The 13,776-nt window shown below is 44.8% G+C and overlaps 1 protein-coding gene across 2 annotated transcripts in view; it reads left to right on the forward strand.

Annotated features, from left to right (window-relative positions):
• The window catches only part of LOC126537048 (uncharacterized), a 60,659-nt gene extending 53,229 nt beyond the window's left edge, over positions 1 to 7,430 (forward strand). The window contains exons 1-3 of one of the 2 annotated variants that reach the window (XM_050184167.2): positions 484 to 692; positions 4,079 to 4,215; positions 4,648 to 7,430. In XM_050184167.2, the coding sequence (XP_050040124.1) occupies positions 4,677 to 7,274 (2,598 nt within the window). In that variant the 5' untranslated portion in view covers positions 484 to 692; positions 4,079 to 4,215; positions 4,648 to 4,676 and the 3' untranslated portion in view covers positions 7,275 to 7,430. Of the gene's footprint in view, positions 1 to 483; positions 693 to 4,078; positions 4,216 to 4,647 lie in introns of those variants that run through there. The other variant, XM_072287806.1, reaches the window with a different exon arrangement.
• Positions 7,431 to 13,776: the final 6,346 nt, after the last annotated feature.

Genomic DNA, 13,776 nt, shown 5'->3' on the forward strand with positions numbered 1-13,776 from the left:
AGCTTACTTGATCTGCAAGGTGTCTTAAGAAGGAACATTGTAACCTAACCAGGACAACTTAATCGACGTCGAAGAGCTGGCCTATTGATGAAACAAACGAGTTCCGCTTGACTTCTAAGTGTAGTATCTGCTCGCCGCCTGTGTTGATATTTATTTTCTTAATGGGCACGCCCCAGAAATACCCGTAGATCGCTCCGTAATCCTCTGATTGAGTGCGTCACCGTAGCTCCTTTAGCGAAATCCAGCGTATCGCCACCTGCAGCGACGCCGCCGCGTGACGTTTCGACCTCAGAGGACGCATTGCGGAAGCAGCCGTGTAATTAGCGGACGAGGTGACGCCGAATCACACCAACGGCAGAGAAGTAAAGACCCGCCAAAGTAGTGACGTCGTGGGGACCGGGCTGATGACGTAGCCTCGGACCGCGCATGGAGAAAGCAGCGCAGAGAGCAGCGGCGGGGTTTCCTTCGACGAGTGCCGCCGAGGTAACCGGCTGCTGCCCGATGCGAGCGAGCGACGTGTGTGTAGCGACGCGTGCGCCCTTGAACGTGGTCGACTGCGACGAGAGGAAGAAAAAGAAAGCCACCACGGCCGCACAAGGAGGGATACCGAAGTTGCGGCTTATTCGCACGTTGGATTTCTCGCCGGTCGGTTGCAGCAGCCACGCTCTCCGGTCGCTTCGACTTATGAGAACGTGAGTTGATGCCGCTTGGCACGAGTCACCTCACTAACGCAAGGCAGCATGAACGAATCTTCTAGCAGTTTCAGTGAGACGATGTAGATTACAAGTGCAGTGCTTCTGTTGTGTCTCCAGGGCTTCTCGTCAGTCTCATAAAAAAAGATCGCCTTGACGACTTGTCGCGCTCGTCAACAATGTACATGAGGTGAGGTAGGCTACCGTTCTTCGATTAATTTGGTTTTGAAGAGAAGGTTCGTTCAGTGTTAAAGAACTATCACGCATGTGCAGAGTAACTTAGTGCATCACGCTTTGAGGCCCGAGTGTTGTGTTTTGGTGCAGCACTTAGCTAGGCGTTATGTAATTTTGGCGGCGTAACGTAAAGCGTGTGCAGGTATTTACCTTTCTTGTTAAGGGCAAGCTCGTCGGTCATGACTTCTTCTTCCTAGGAAACGCTCTCGAAGGACGATACTTTGGTTGAAATTCTAGCGCTGACATAAATGTCTCATGAATAGATATCATAGCTGCTAATACTTTGCAGGGGCGCAATGGAGGCCTGTCAGGGCCAACGCATACGGTTTTCATGCCTTCCTAAGGTAATCTAAATTACGCTGATATGCATATGTGACGCTGACTAAAGTGCATGCACTACCAAAACGTTGTTTCTGCACAATGTACTAGAACATTGTGCACAGGCTTTTGTGTACAAACTTTATGAAGCACCTGATACGGTCATAAACAAAGGTTCATAAACTGCGCTGAAATGGTACACGTTTAGCTATTACTTTAACTTATCCGCGCATCAAGACGCCCCATGTGACGGCTCACTCCCATACTCGGTATCTCACATCAGCCTATAGTGTACTTATCTATATCTTGTAGGGGCTATCGGTGCCGCGGAACCCATAGACTCATCTATAACCACAGTAGCAGGGAGACCTGGTCTTTAGATAGTAAATGTTCATACTTGACAAATCAACGCTAAAACTGCCGAGAACAATGAAAGAAACTTGTAGTCTTGAGACAGCGCTCATGTTTGAAGTTCGGTTTCTTTGTCCTCGTCTCTTTTAGCGCTGTTTTGACTGGACGTGAGACGAGCAGCAAATTTTCATTCTGGTCTGGTACTAATTATAGGCTTTTTTTCACAGTTGACTGAGCGATCTCAATACTTTTACAATTTCAGAAAGATTGCTAACTTTCGTTACCCGGCCAGATCACTCTACGACAATAACGGCACTGATGCTGCGTCGTCTTCGTTTCGATTACGTCGGTATCAGAGATTCAGTTTTTTGAAAAAAATATATATATTAACGCAATCGAAGAGGTATGTGACAGGGAAGTGACATAAGCAAAAATATTGATGCCGTCGCGTCATAGCCGGGCAACAGAAATACGCCCTGGCGAAAGCGAGAAGAAAAAGCGTCTTGCAGCCATGCCTTGTCCCACGTGGCCAACAACACGTCAGAACCTTTCGCGGCCCCTGTCAAGCAGGATCGACAGAACCTTGACACGCGCAAGCTATGGAATATTCCACCCAGCAAATGTGCCGGCCAGACAAACAATAACGGAACACCCATGCCGGAGGTAGCAAACGACCACCTCAATTTCGACAAAGTAAAATGAGCTCCGCTAGGGAGCCATCAGACGGTTTGTGGAATTGAGGAAAGCGCGCATTGTGGAGCTCCCGCGCTTCTCTCATTTTGCGTCGCTTGCTGGCTTGCATGGGTGACCTTGAGGTATATGAGATGTGCTCGAGGTGATGGACTCGCGCTGTTGTCGCACATCACTTCTCTTTCTTGATTTGTGTGCCTTTTTTCTTCCTTTCGCACTTGTGTCTTCTTTTTTTTTCTTTTTCTTTTTTGTATGGAGCTCGTGAGCGTTGGCGTTTGCATCGAGAGAGCCAGCCTGTTTCGCGGAAGGAGTTGTTATGCGGCCCTCGACAGCTCGCCTCCATCTCGCTAGAGGCTGGTTAAAACCATGCAGCCTTGTGAAATCTATAGCTAGCGTCAGTCAGTAAAGCAGTCCAATTCGCAAAGCGATTCGCACGTAAGGACGCTACTGTGGCAGCAGTTTGAATGGCCAGTCATGGCAGTAAGCGCTAATGATAGTGTCTGCTGGGTCAATTGGCGCAACATATCGTAAATAGATGCGCGGTTTAACAGCAGGGGTGAAGAAAGACTTGAGCGTCTGTCCTGTCAAGTCTTCAACCCTGCCGCGAAAACGTTCATCGTTTTACGATAGTACGCGTTACGTTTGTCGAGCCGCCGACCAGACAATCAGCAATTACTTTCACGAGCAACCGGTTTCGCTCCCCGGTCCGCCTCCTTGCCAGTCGACACTAGCGATGAACCTCCATAACGTTGTACGGAATTCTCTTGCGTTGTTCGCCTTACATTGGTTGCAGCTTAACCGCGCAAAATAAGGGTAGGCGTGAGGTTACGCGCGAAGTCGATGGATTTGCATGGCAAGATATCCTTTTCCAAGAACAGCTAGTAACACGTGGCTGGCTTCAGCCGAGGCAAGTCAATTTATTTCCACTTGTGCACACAAGGACGTCACCATGAGGTCTGAATGGTGTGCTCTCGAGAAAATGTGGACGGTGCAATGCGTTCTATCGTGAGTGGCATGCATTCTTCTGGAAAACGCAATCATTCTCCTTATCTGTACTCACGTTACATCCTTCTGGCTCTTAAGCGGAGGAAGTGGTAAGTGTATACAAAAGGACAAGCTACCCTTTATCAATGGGTGACATGTATCGAAATCCCGGCTTTCATGGAAACCCAGTGACATTCGTCCTTGGTTTCTGCAGCAGGCAACCACACCCTACAACTTTAAACTCTGTTTCTGAAAACCACGAAACTTAGTTGTTAGTACCGTGGCTCTTATTTTCGTTCCTATTAGTTCCACCTGAAGTTGTTGTCATTAATCTCGCTGATACGCTTAATGGTTAGTATATGTTCACTTGAGAATACCACCAGTTTTTCATTGTTTTAAGCGTCTAAAAACTGCAGGAAGACATCTATTTGGTCAACATTTTCTATGCGAGGTTTGCAATAGGAAGTTGTCGCTAGCAGTTACAGCTAATCTTTCTCAACACTGTCGATCTTGGTTATTTTTCGGACGCTGGCACTTTTAAACAGAGGTCGCCCATGTAAGCAAAACATACCCATTGTTTGCCTCTAAGAACCAACGGAAGCGTGGCAGCATCCAGGATCTTCCTTGAGCGCCAGAAATGACATAGAGACGAACCATTGTCTCCACAAGAGCGTTTATATGTAGTCTCAACTGTCTTCACGCCTTGAAGCTTGTGCCGTCCACATATATATTAAGCTGCCCATGTCATGAAAACCCAAGCTTGATTTTTTTTGTCGCATAACTGCATATTCTTGGCAATTTCACCGCAGTGTGCCAAAGATCTCTTCACTATGGACTTGAAAATCCTTATTGATCCGACCTACCTGTCAACTAGAGACAACCTCAGGAGATAGCAGGAGGGGCCCCGATGGGAGACAGCCTTTACCGTGGTTGAACATCACTACAGGTAAGTGGTTGCTCGTCATGTAAAGTACGGCGAATTAAGTAAACTACGTCTATATAAATTTTACAGACTATTATTATGGACATACACGTACACAAATATATATATATATATATATATATATATATATATATATATATATATATATATATATATAATATCTGCGTGCTAATATCTGCAGACTGTAAGCAGCATTGGTTAGTACCGTCATTTTAGTTTAATATGGCGACATCTACTTTAGAGAGACTAAATCTCATCGTACGTTACATGTTCAATTGGGTCGCTACAGCCTCTTCAGACTCTACTTGCCTCAGTTTCATGAAATGAGCCCTTTATGACACATTGACACATCAATTAGAGCTAGTCGAAGAGAAGCTTAGGAGGTTGCTTATGTATTAAAGAAAGTATTCTAACCACACTTCTGCACCTACGCAGGCGGCGTCAATGTTCGGCACTCTAGAGCCATGCGAGAGGCCCCTACCGTTCCCACATGGCTTTGGCTCTGGCTACTGGCTTGGGGCCCGGGCTCTCGGGCCTGGAAACGGGACGAGATGCCATCGCACAGCCGGGCACGAACCCTCGACTCACTCTACATTTCGCCGCAGTACGCCGTCGCCCTGACCGTTGGCAGGGGCAAATTGTTGGCCGCCTGGTCGCGCAACAACTGCGGCATCCAGCACACCAGCGACGGTGGCCTGGTCATAACCGGGCACCAATGCTACGAAGTGCCGACCGTCGACATGTCCACGTGGCCCGTGCCGGCATCTGGCATTGCGATGCACCTCACGTCAGTGCGCTACCTCTCTGAGAGGAGCTTCGCAGGCTACGGTCCTAAACACCATGTGCGCCGCTTGGAGATGCTGCAGAACAAGATCACCAACATTCGCCGGAGGTCGTTTGTCGGCTTCTCCAACGTCACTTTCCTCAACCTGGCCGACAATCCCATCAAGTTCCTGTCCGGCGAGTCCTTCATCGGCCTCGACAGCCTGAAGGTTTTGATATTGTTCAGGACGTGGCTGCACGAGTTTTCTACTGTAGTGGCAGCTATCAGTCCTCACGTGCTGCCCAGTCTCGAGATCCTGAATCTTGGCGGCACGCAGATATGGCGCATAGAGGAGCACGATCTGGTTCCCATGGAAAACTCGTCGCTCAAGCATCTCCAGATCAACCTCTGTGACACGCTGGCCTTCATGCACCCTCATGCATTAAAGCCTCTCAAGCATTTAGAGGGCTTTTACTTCAGGGACAATCTGAACATGCAACTCGAGAACATTGTCGACGTCATCACCAACATTACTCAAGAAACTTTTCGAGTTATTGACGTCAGTCAGCCAGTTTCGAAGACAGCAACTTACACAATCTTAGAAGCAGTGTCTAGTACAACGGCGGAAATCGTGATTTTTATTCGGCTTACAGACGCTACCTTAACCAAAGACTTCTTTCCCCTCATGCCGCGAGTGAAGTGCATAGTGCTAGAGTCTGGGAAGATAAGGGACTTCAAACCGAAGGCTGTAGCCAACCTTCCGAATCTTGAAGAAATAAGCTTTGTCAGGAACCAGTTTCTAGGGATACCTTCTGGAATCCTGGAACCAAGACTAAAGGTACTGGACTTGAGTGGCTATGATCGGGGTTTTATTCAACTAGATGTTCCTGACTATGTATTTGACAAAATGTCTAACCTTAGAGAACTTTATCTCCGTTACAAAGCATTACCTTCACTAACAGAGTTTACATTCTGGGGTCTGGTAAGATTAGAGAACTTGGACTTGAAGAAATGCTCTATAGATTCACTCCCTGAAGGAGTATTTAAGCATCTTAGTAAGCTTAAGCACATCGATCTCAGTCGAAACCCCATATTTCGCCTCGGCTCCTCTGTTAATATGAGGGCGTTTCAAGGGATAAGCTCTTTAAGGACTCTCATACTTTCAGATACCAAACTAACAGACCTCACGACGTCATTATCATTTGAAGATCTTCAGAGCTTAGAATACATGGACCTGTCGAACAACTCAATATCAGTGCTTCCCGACGGCTTCTTCAAAACAAGCCATAACCTCGAGCACCTCAATCTACGTCAAAACCTCATAGACAGTTGGAAGCCAGCAAGGTCATCCCTAGAAAAGCTTAAGAGTTTAGATTTGTCGGTTAATAAAATCCGGTATCTCGATCCCGACGCTTTGGGAAGCTTTGACCGCCTTCACATCCTAGACCTCTCTGAAAACGTTTTTTCGTGCACGTGCGGCATCCGCCATTTCCTGGAGTGGTTAAAGGATACGAACGTCACGGTACGTTATATGCCGTACACTGCGCTGTACGCGTGCAGCGATCCTCTGGAGCTGGACGGGAGGGCTATCCTCTCCGTCGGCTCTCTCCTGCAACGAACGTGTAAGCCCACCGTGCTAGTAAGCATCGCGTGTGTGGGCCTCGTTATTCTAGTCTTCATCAGCCTGCTCATAGCTGGCTACATTTACAGGCACCGCTTCAACCGCTGGCTTCGGTCGCAGTCCACGGCATGTTCTGCCGCCAACAAGGCGTACTTGTACGACGCATTCGTCTCCTACTGCAATAGTGACACTCAGTGGGTCATCAGCAGGCTGCTGCCCCAGCTCGAGTGCAGCACTATAGGAAACCTTAAGCTTTGCGTCTACGACCGAGACTTTATTGCCGGACGCAACATTAGCGAATGCATCCTGGAGAGCATTAAGCAGAGCCGAAAGATTATCTTGGTGCTCTCCAACAGCTTCCTTCTGAGCCCTTGGTGCAAGTTCGAAACGGACCTCGCACAGTACACGCTTCTCGAAGAGAACCGCGACGCCTTCATCCTGCTCAAGATATCTCGCCTCGACGAGACGCTTCTGTCGCCAAAACTGAACTACCTGCTCAAGACGCGTATCCACCTGAGCTGGTCTCAGTCGCCCAAGGAGGAAGTAGCTTTCTTCAACAAGCTGCACAAGGCTTTAGCAGACGACGGACCTCGACCTTGCTGTGAAGAAAGAGCGCCGGTTGCCATTAAAAAGTTTATATTTTTCAAGAAAATCAAGAGGAAAGCCACCGTGGTCTAGTTCAGGTTCATAATTTTATCGAGATCATGTGTTCATTGCTGCGTGCTAGGAAATGTGTCATGTGTGCTGCACGTAGTCATGCGAGTGAGCAAGTCAAATGTTTGTTGTTTGTTGCACGTACTTCGTGGTAAATAAAGCTGGTGCTTCTTTTCAGAACACTTTCACACCATCTGCTGACGTAGAACTCTAACCACTGTGCTTACAAACAATTCGGATACAATCGTGTCGCAATTCTTCATTTCATTTGGCAGAGTATACAGCTATGTGCCATTTGAACATATTACGTGGTAATTTCTAACTTGTAACTCTGCGTTCAAATTAATCCCAAGCAAAGCCTAGCCAAATCTTTGTAATCTTTTTCACACTTCTGTCGGTACGGGAAAAAATGTTATGTGACCAATAGCACAAGAGAAGAAGTACAGAAAGAAACTCATGGAGATTACACGCAGTGTAGGAAACACTGTAAACGAAGTTTCGATGAGCCTGCAATATAAAATGGCCTATGACGATAAGAAAAGCCCAGTGAATTTCAGCAACGAACGTGTTCCATATAAATTCACACGGCAGACCAAATTCGGAGGACGAGCATTACGTGGTTCAGTGTCGTCCAATTACGTCGAAACCAAGGACCAAGTAGATAACATGTTAGCAGTGCAAGTCACGTCATGCTCGTCCGCGGAATTTGGTCCATCGTGTGAATCAGCCGTGCTGGCGTATCTTGCAGAGAAAAGCCAAGTTTTATTCAGGGGCAATTCTCAAACGATCACTTTCAGTGACATCAACATCTCCGCAAGATTTCGTGCGTCTCGGCACCGGGTGTGTTGAAGTAGACGGCCGATAGCGTTCCCGACACTGTGCGAAGATAGTGAACATGCGACAGCATCAGCCGTCGCTGGAGTAAATTAGTCATGTATTCATCCAGTAAATGAGATTTTCTTGAGCCCGATCCTATGGGAAGGCAACCGAGTTTATCACTTTTGTCGTGGGAGCACTTCACAACTCTGGGCCCATATTCACATAAAAGTCGTTGCGCTAGAACCAGTCGGGAGCAGATTCTAGCCACTCGGCCTGCAGGACATAGCATTATTGTAGGCGGCCTGCCTTTAGCAAACAACACTTACAAACGAAAAGTTTTGTGAATGCCGCAAGATGGTTTGGAAAATGTTGCGAAATCCTGGCAAGAAGTTGCCAAGTAATAATACTCGTGAGCGAAAATTACTTAACCTATTTCATGCTCAGCCATAGCCAACATCTCAAGTGAAACCGGGCAGAGAAGTCATGTAAAGGGTTGCCCATTCAGACGGTGATACTACCTTAAATTTGGCATGAAGGGCTGCGCGTCAGTTTTCATCTCTGTAATACGTCATATGAGTCGTTTTCTCCATAATATAGATGCAGATATTGTTTTAGTATTGCAGCTAAATGAGGCGTTTCCATTAACATTTACGACACTGCACGCATTCTTATTGGTCGTATTTTACATACTCTAAACCCGATAATACTCCGTTTTTGCTGTTGGGAACCTTTAAAAGGGTGTCTCAATGAGTATATTTGTTGCCTAAGTGGGAATAATGTAGAGACAAAGCGTTTCCAAGCTTCTGTCAACTGTCTTTGTACTAATTCTTCATTGCCATGAAGAGGTCTTCCGACGTCTCTTTCTCCATACAGAAAGCAGATATTGGCTACAGACGTGTCGAGCTGGACAGGCACACACAACATTTGCTTGTCACTGTTGGCCGCTCCTCGATCCGCGAAAACGGACACAGTGAAAAAGCCACCACCGTCGCTAGCATGACTAGAAGCGGTGCTGCTTCATACCATCAAGGCGAATAAATGCATGCACGTGCGCTACAGATGTAAACGCGCATAAATGCCCAAAAAAGTGAAGCGAAAATCAGCCATCACTGTCTGTCGTTCATTTCATAGTGTAACGGAGGGGAAAGTGTGTGGTAGTGCGGTCCTCGCACTACAAGTGCTGGCCGTCTGTCCTAACGCTGTTATTTGCTTTGTCTGAACTATTATCAAGAATATCAGACGAATGGCTTCTCACAATTAAACCAGCGGTGCTTTCTAACATGAGCGCTCACTTTGATTTGTAGCAATGAGGTAGAACAATGTGAGGAAGCCTCAACAGACGTTAAAATGGGAAAGCTTCACACAAAAAATGAAGATTTAGCGTTTAGATCTAAAAACAAAAATAAATATTGAGTTCAGGCCATAGAGCAAAGAATTGACTGCGATAGCAAGGTTTTCCAAATATTTGCGTCAGTATAAATACTAGTACTATTAATATCAACATAATTCCTTAGTAGACATCTAAAAAATACAGTTCCCTATTTTGGTTGTATGCTGTGTTCAGAGAGGTGAAGACGCAGACGAAGAACATCATTCAGCTGCTGAGGTTCGGGAAAGGTATAAGGGATATGCTAGAGTGACAGCCTGTCAGCAAATGGGTGCGGACTAAAACCCTTTCTGATGCTATTGTGGTAGTGGTCGAAGCAGGGCTGACAGAAGCTACGGAACGACTAGCATAAAGGCTTTCGGAGACTCTAGCTCAAGTGCTGACATCTCAAATGATTCGGCTTTTCAATTTTGTAGCGAGTTCCAATGCTAGCTCGCAGATTGCTGCTCATCCCTTTACATGGAACGCTGAACAGCCGATAGACCCTTTGCTCGTTGTTGTAGAAAACTCTGAAAATACACAACTATCAACTTCAACTCAACAGACCGACAACGGATGCTTCTCTGATTTAGTGTCAAGAAACAACCAGGATGTAGAAATGGTTCCTCCGACGCTTCAACGCACAAGACCCCCTTACGCTATTATTCATCGATCTCTGTCCCGCATTCAAAAACTAAAAAAGTTTGTTAAAGACCGTCTTTCAAATACATATGCTAATGCTCATTCTTCCAGCTCCGGCCGTCAATCAAGAACCATAAAGTTTGTTAACGACAGTCTTTCGAAGATAGATTTTTGAAAAGAGAATATTTTCGTACAAGTGTTCTATAAAGTAGGCATTCATTCGTCATAGGTTATGTAAAAGTATTAGTGGTACTACCTTCTATTATTTCTGCCGTTACAGATTTAATATAGCATCTTTGTACCCGGTTTTCTCCTGACATTTTTTGCGGGAGACTTGGTTCTCAAGTAGCTAAGATTTTCACATACGAAATTATCGTTTATTTTGATTGGACTGTCCATCTATAGGCAGAGAACTTGCTCTCTTGATAACAATTAAAATATCTCACAAAGCAAAAATATCTATAGGTATATGTCTGCAGAGTGCGAGATACAAGCAATAGATGCAACTATTCCTGGCTGTTCCTCATGTTCTTCAGTTAATCTACACCTTCCCTCTGGTGTATATTAACTAAACAACATGAGGAACAGCCACACCCATCACTGGCACAAAAAGCGATTCGTGCACTAGTTCCCGCTGGTACTCAATACACTCCTTACCTTGATACCTTTGTCAAACCTTGTAGGAAAGAAATTATGGTAGCCTAGGACTTTCATTCGCATCATGTTCCTTGGGATTTCAAAACGGAATCTTGTGGAAAGCGATTGTCGGAATGGGAAATTAACCAAAAATGTTATTGCTTAAGCTTGAAAGTAGCTACGTTTATTCAACGTCTTTCTAAATCAACATTGGATCTGACATTTGCCAGTTAGGAGATTTCTGTCACTTCCTGGTCTACTGTCGACTGTGCCTCAAAGAATGACCATCTGCCTATTAAGTTTGATATTGTATGCCCTCTTATTTCTTTGGAGTCTACGGCCCGCACTTTTGTAAATTACCAAAAATTTCAGGATGTCTTGAAAACGGTCCTTAACTCTAGGATAACGGTGCCGGACGACATCAGAGCCATCAAGTCCTTGCTCTTTATTATAAAGTTCCTTCAAAAAGTCTCAGTTTAATGCAAAGATGGATAAAATTACTTCCTCTGCTTGATGGAATTCGGCGTGTACGCGGTAGTACAGACGACGAAATGCCGCTTGGAAACAGCTGCTTTACAATCAGTGTCCGGATAACTAGAGATATTATAAGTTCGCAACTGCTACATTAAAGAGAACAGTTTCGAATGTCAAATATGAGCATGATGAAAACCATGATCACTTCTTGTCTAAGCCCAGCAACAAAAAAGCTCTGCTAAAATTTCTTCGGTGCAGAAATTCATACCGACACCAACGAATAATACGTATATGATTCTTTCACCACGCGAGATATCTGCTTCTTCAGAATTCATTGGAAAGCACTAGGAACAACGCTAAATATCAATTTGTCCGCATGGACCCCTAAGGCCTTCGATCGTGGATGACTTTGTGGAAGTCACTGTATCTGAGCTTTCCAATATCATTAGATCTTCGCCTGCCCCAGCCCCAGGTCCTGAAGGCATTTGCAATGCCATGCTAACTTCAAAATGCTGTTTCCATTGTCTTCTCCAGACCTCTATTCTGCTTGGATTCCCGCAGAATAGAGGACAGGCAAAATAATTCCGCTACCTAAAAAGCAGGGAGCTTAGTACAGTCTACAATATTAAGCTTATTTCTCTTACGTCCGATATGGTAAAACTTATCGAAAGAGCTTTATATAACTGCACGATGGGGTGTATATCTGAAAATGTGTTACTGAGCCCATATAAAATAGGCTTCCGGCATGGTCTTTCCATTGGGTTTGCGTATGTACACTTGGAAAGTCGTGCCCAACTTACTTGGCATAGGGAAGAATTTAGTGCATTAATGACTCCCGACATAGAGAAAGTTCATGATAGCGTCGAATACCGACGACTGCTGGACAAAATACAGTCCTACAATTTTCCTAGATATAAAACGCATGGATTTGCAAATTTCTGAGAAACAGGGAATTTCATTGTTTTCGAAAGGCCTTTTCTTCAACAAAGTTAAAAGCAGGCAAGAGGAGTGCCCCAGGGGGCTGTTGTGTCTCCTGTACTATATTTAACTTCGTGATCAGTTCAATTCTGCTGCGCCAGGATGTGCATGTGTATGTCTATGCACACGACATCGCACTTTTTGCGGCAGTGAGAGACATCAATTCCCTTTACCTGTCTTTGCAAGCACACCTTTAGAGACGTGGCATCACAATCTGCATCTGTCACTAAACGTAAAACAAAAGTGCAGCCTTTGTCATTCCGCTTTCGAGGCCGACACAGTTATCATTAGTAGATGACCATTCCTCGGGTAGAGTCGCTTAAGTGGTTATTACATATGACGGAAAATTTTACTGCTGCTCTCATATAGAAACTATTGCAACTTGAGGGACACGAGCCGTAGGTATACTACGTAGAATCAGTAACCGGCGTTCTAATATGCGAAGTGACAAACTAATCATGACTTAGGGTATGTTTGATCGATCTAGTCTGGGATTTGGCTGTGTTTTGTTTTCCGGAAGTGCAAAATATGAAATAAGAACACTTGTTCTTTTATAAATAGAACCTCTTCGACTACGTTTATGTCTTCCTAAATTCGTAGCTAACAATGTGTTATATAAAGGAAAGTGCCTACCTTCCCTTCTCACGAGATTCCGCATGCTTACGGTTCAAACCTACTGAAGAACTTATGAATCTCCTCTACGTCCTACACTATATGCATTCACTTGTGAACTAATTTCACTTTTTTTTAGAACACGTGGGCACGGTTACATACCCCACAGGTTGTATTTGTGCAGGAAAAATTAGCACCTATAGATGTTCATATTCGGGAAATCATTCCGTATGATATGTCCCTCAGAAGTGAAATTGCATATATTTTTCCCAATAACGCTAAATTGCTGACTTCAACATATTTTAATGCCCTTTTGCAAGACTATTTGGTGCATTTCCAAATAAATGTTATAGCGACTGATGCTTCCTCGTGTGAAGAGAAGGCTGGCATGAGAATCTACTCACCATTCCTCGATTGGTCTTATTCACTTTACCTACGCGATTATACATAAATTTTTCAAGACGAACTCCTGGCAATAGTTCTTGCTTTGCGAAAGTTATCCCTTTATGCTACAAGAGTAGTTACTGTCAAAAATTCGCTTTCTGTATGCAGCGCGCTTAAGGCGTCTACAAAGTCGATAACTTTGAACATATATTGTGCATTATTTTCGCCCCACTTAAGTTTAGTTCAGTTAGCATGGGCACCAGGCCGTTGAGACATTCATCGTAATGAAATAATATTATTCAATAGTTTACTTACTCAATTCTTTAAGTCCACCCGTTACTTTAGATTTTTTCAATATTAGATTCATGTCTACTTGTCTATTCAAGGTTGACTACCCTATTATACATTATATTGTTTCATTTATTATCGTTTTCTTTTTCATCTTTAATGATTGATTAATTTTCCCTCGTTGTTGTTTTTTTAAATCAAACTACCATCCGGCTTGTACCCTATGCGTCATGGTGGGCGTGTGCCATTATATAAGGCATCATCGTCATCATCAGGCTCGCGCAGGCGCGTGAGGAAGAAGAAGAAAAGTTGCACGCTCAAACGCTC

Source organism: Dermacentor andersoni, chromosome 4 (genome assembly GCF_023375885.2).
Source record: "Dermacentor andersoni chromosome 4, qqDerAnde1_hic_scaffold, whole genome shotgun sequence".
Classification (NCBI taxonomy): Eukaryota; Metazoa; Arthropoda; class Arachnida; order Ixodida; family Ixodidae; genus Dermacentor; species Dermacentor andersoni.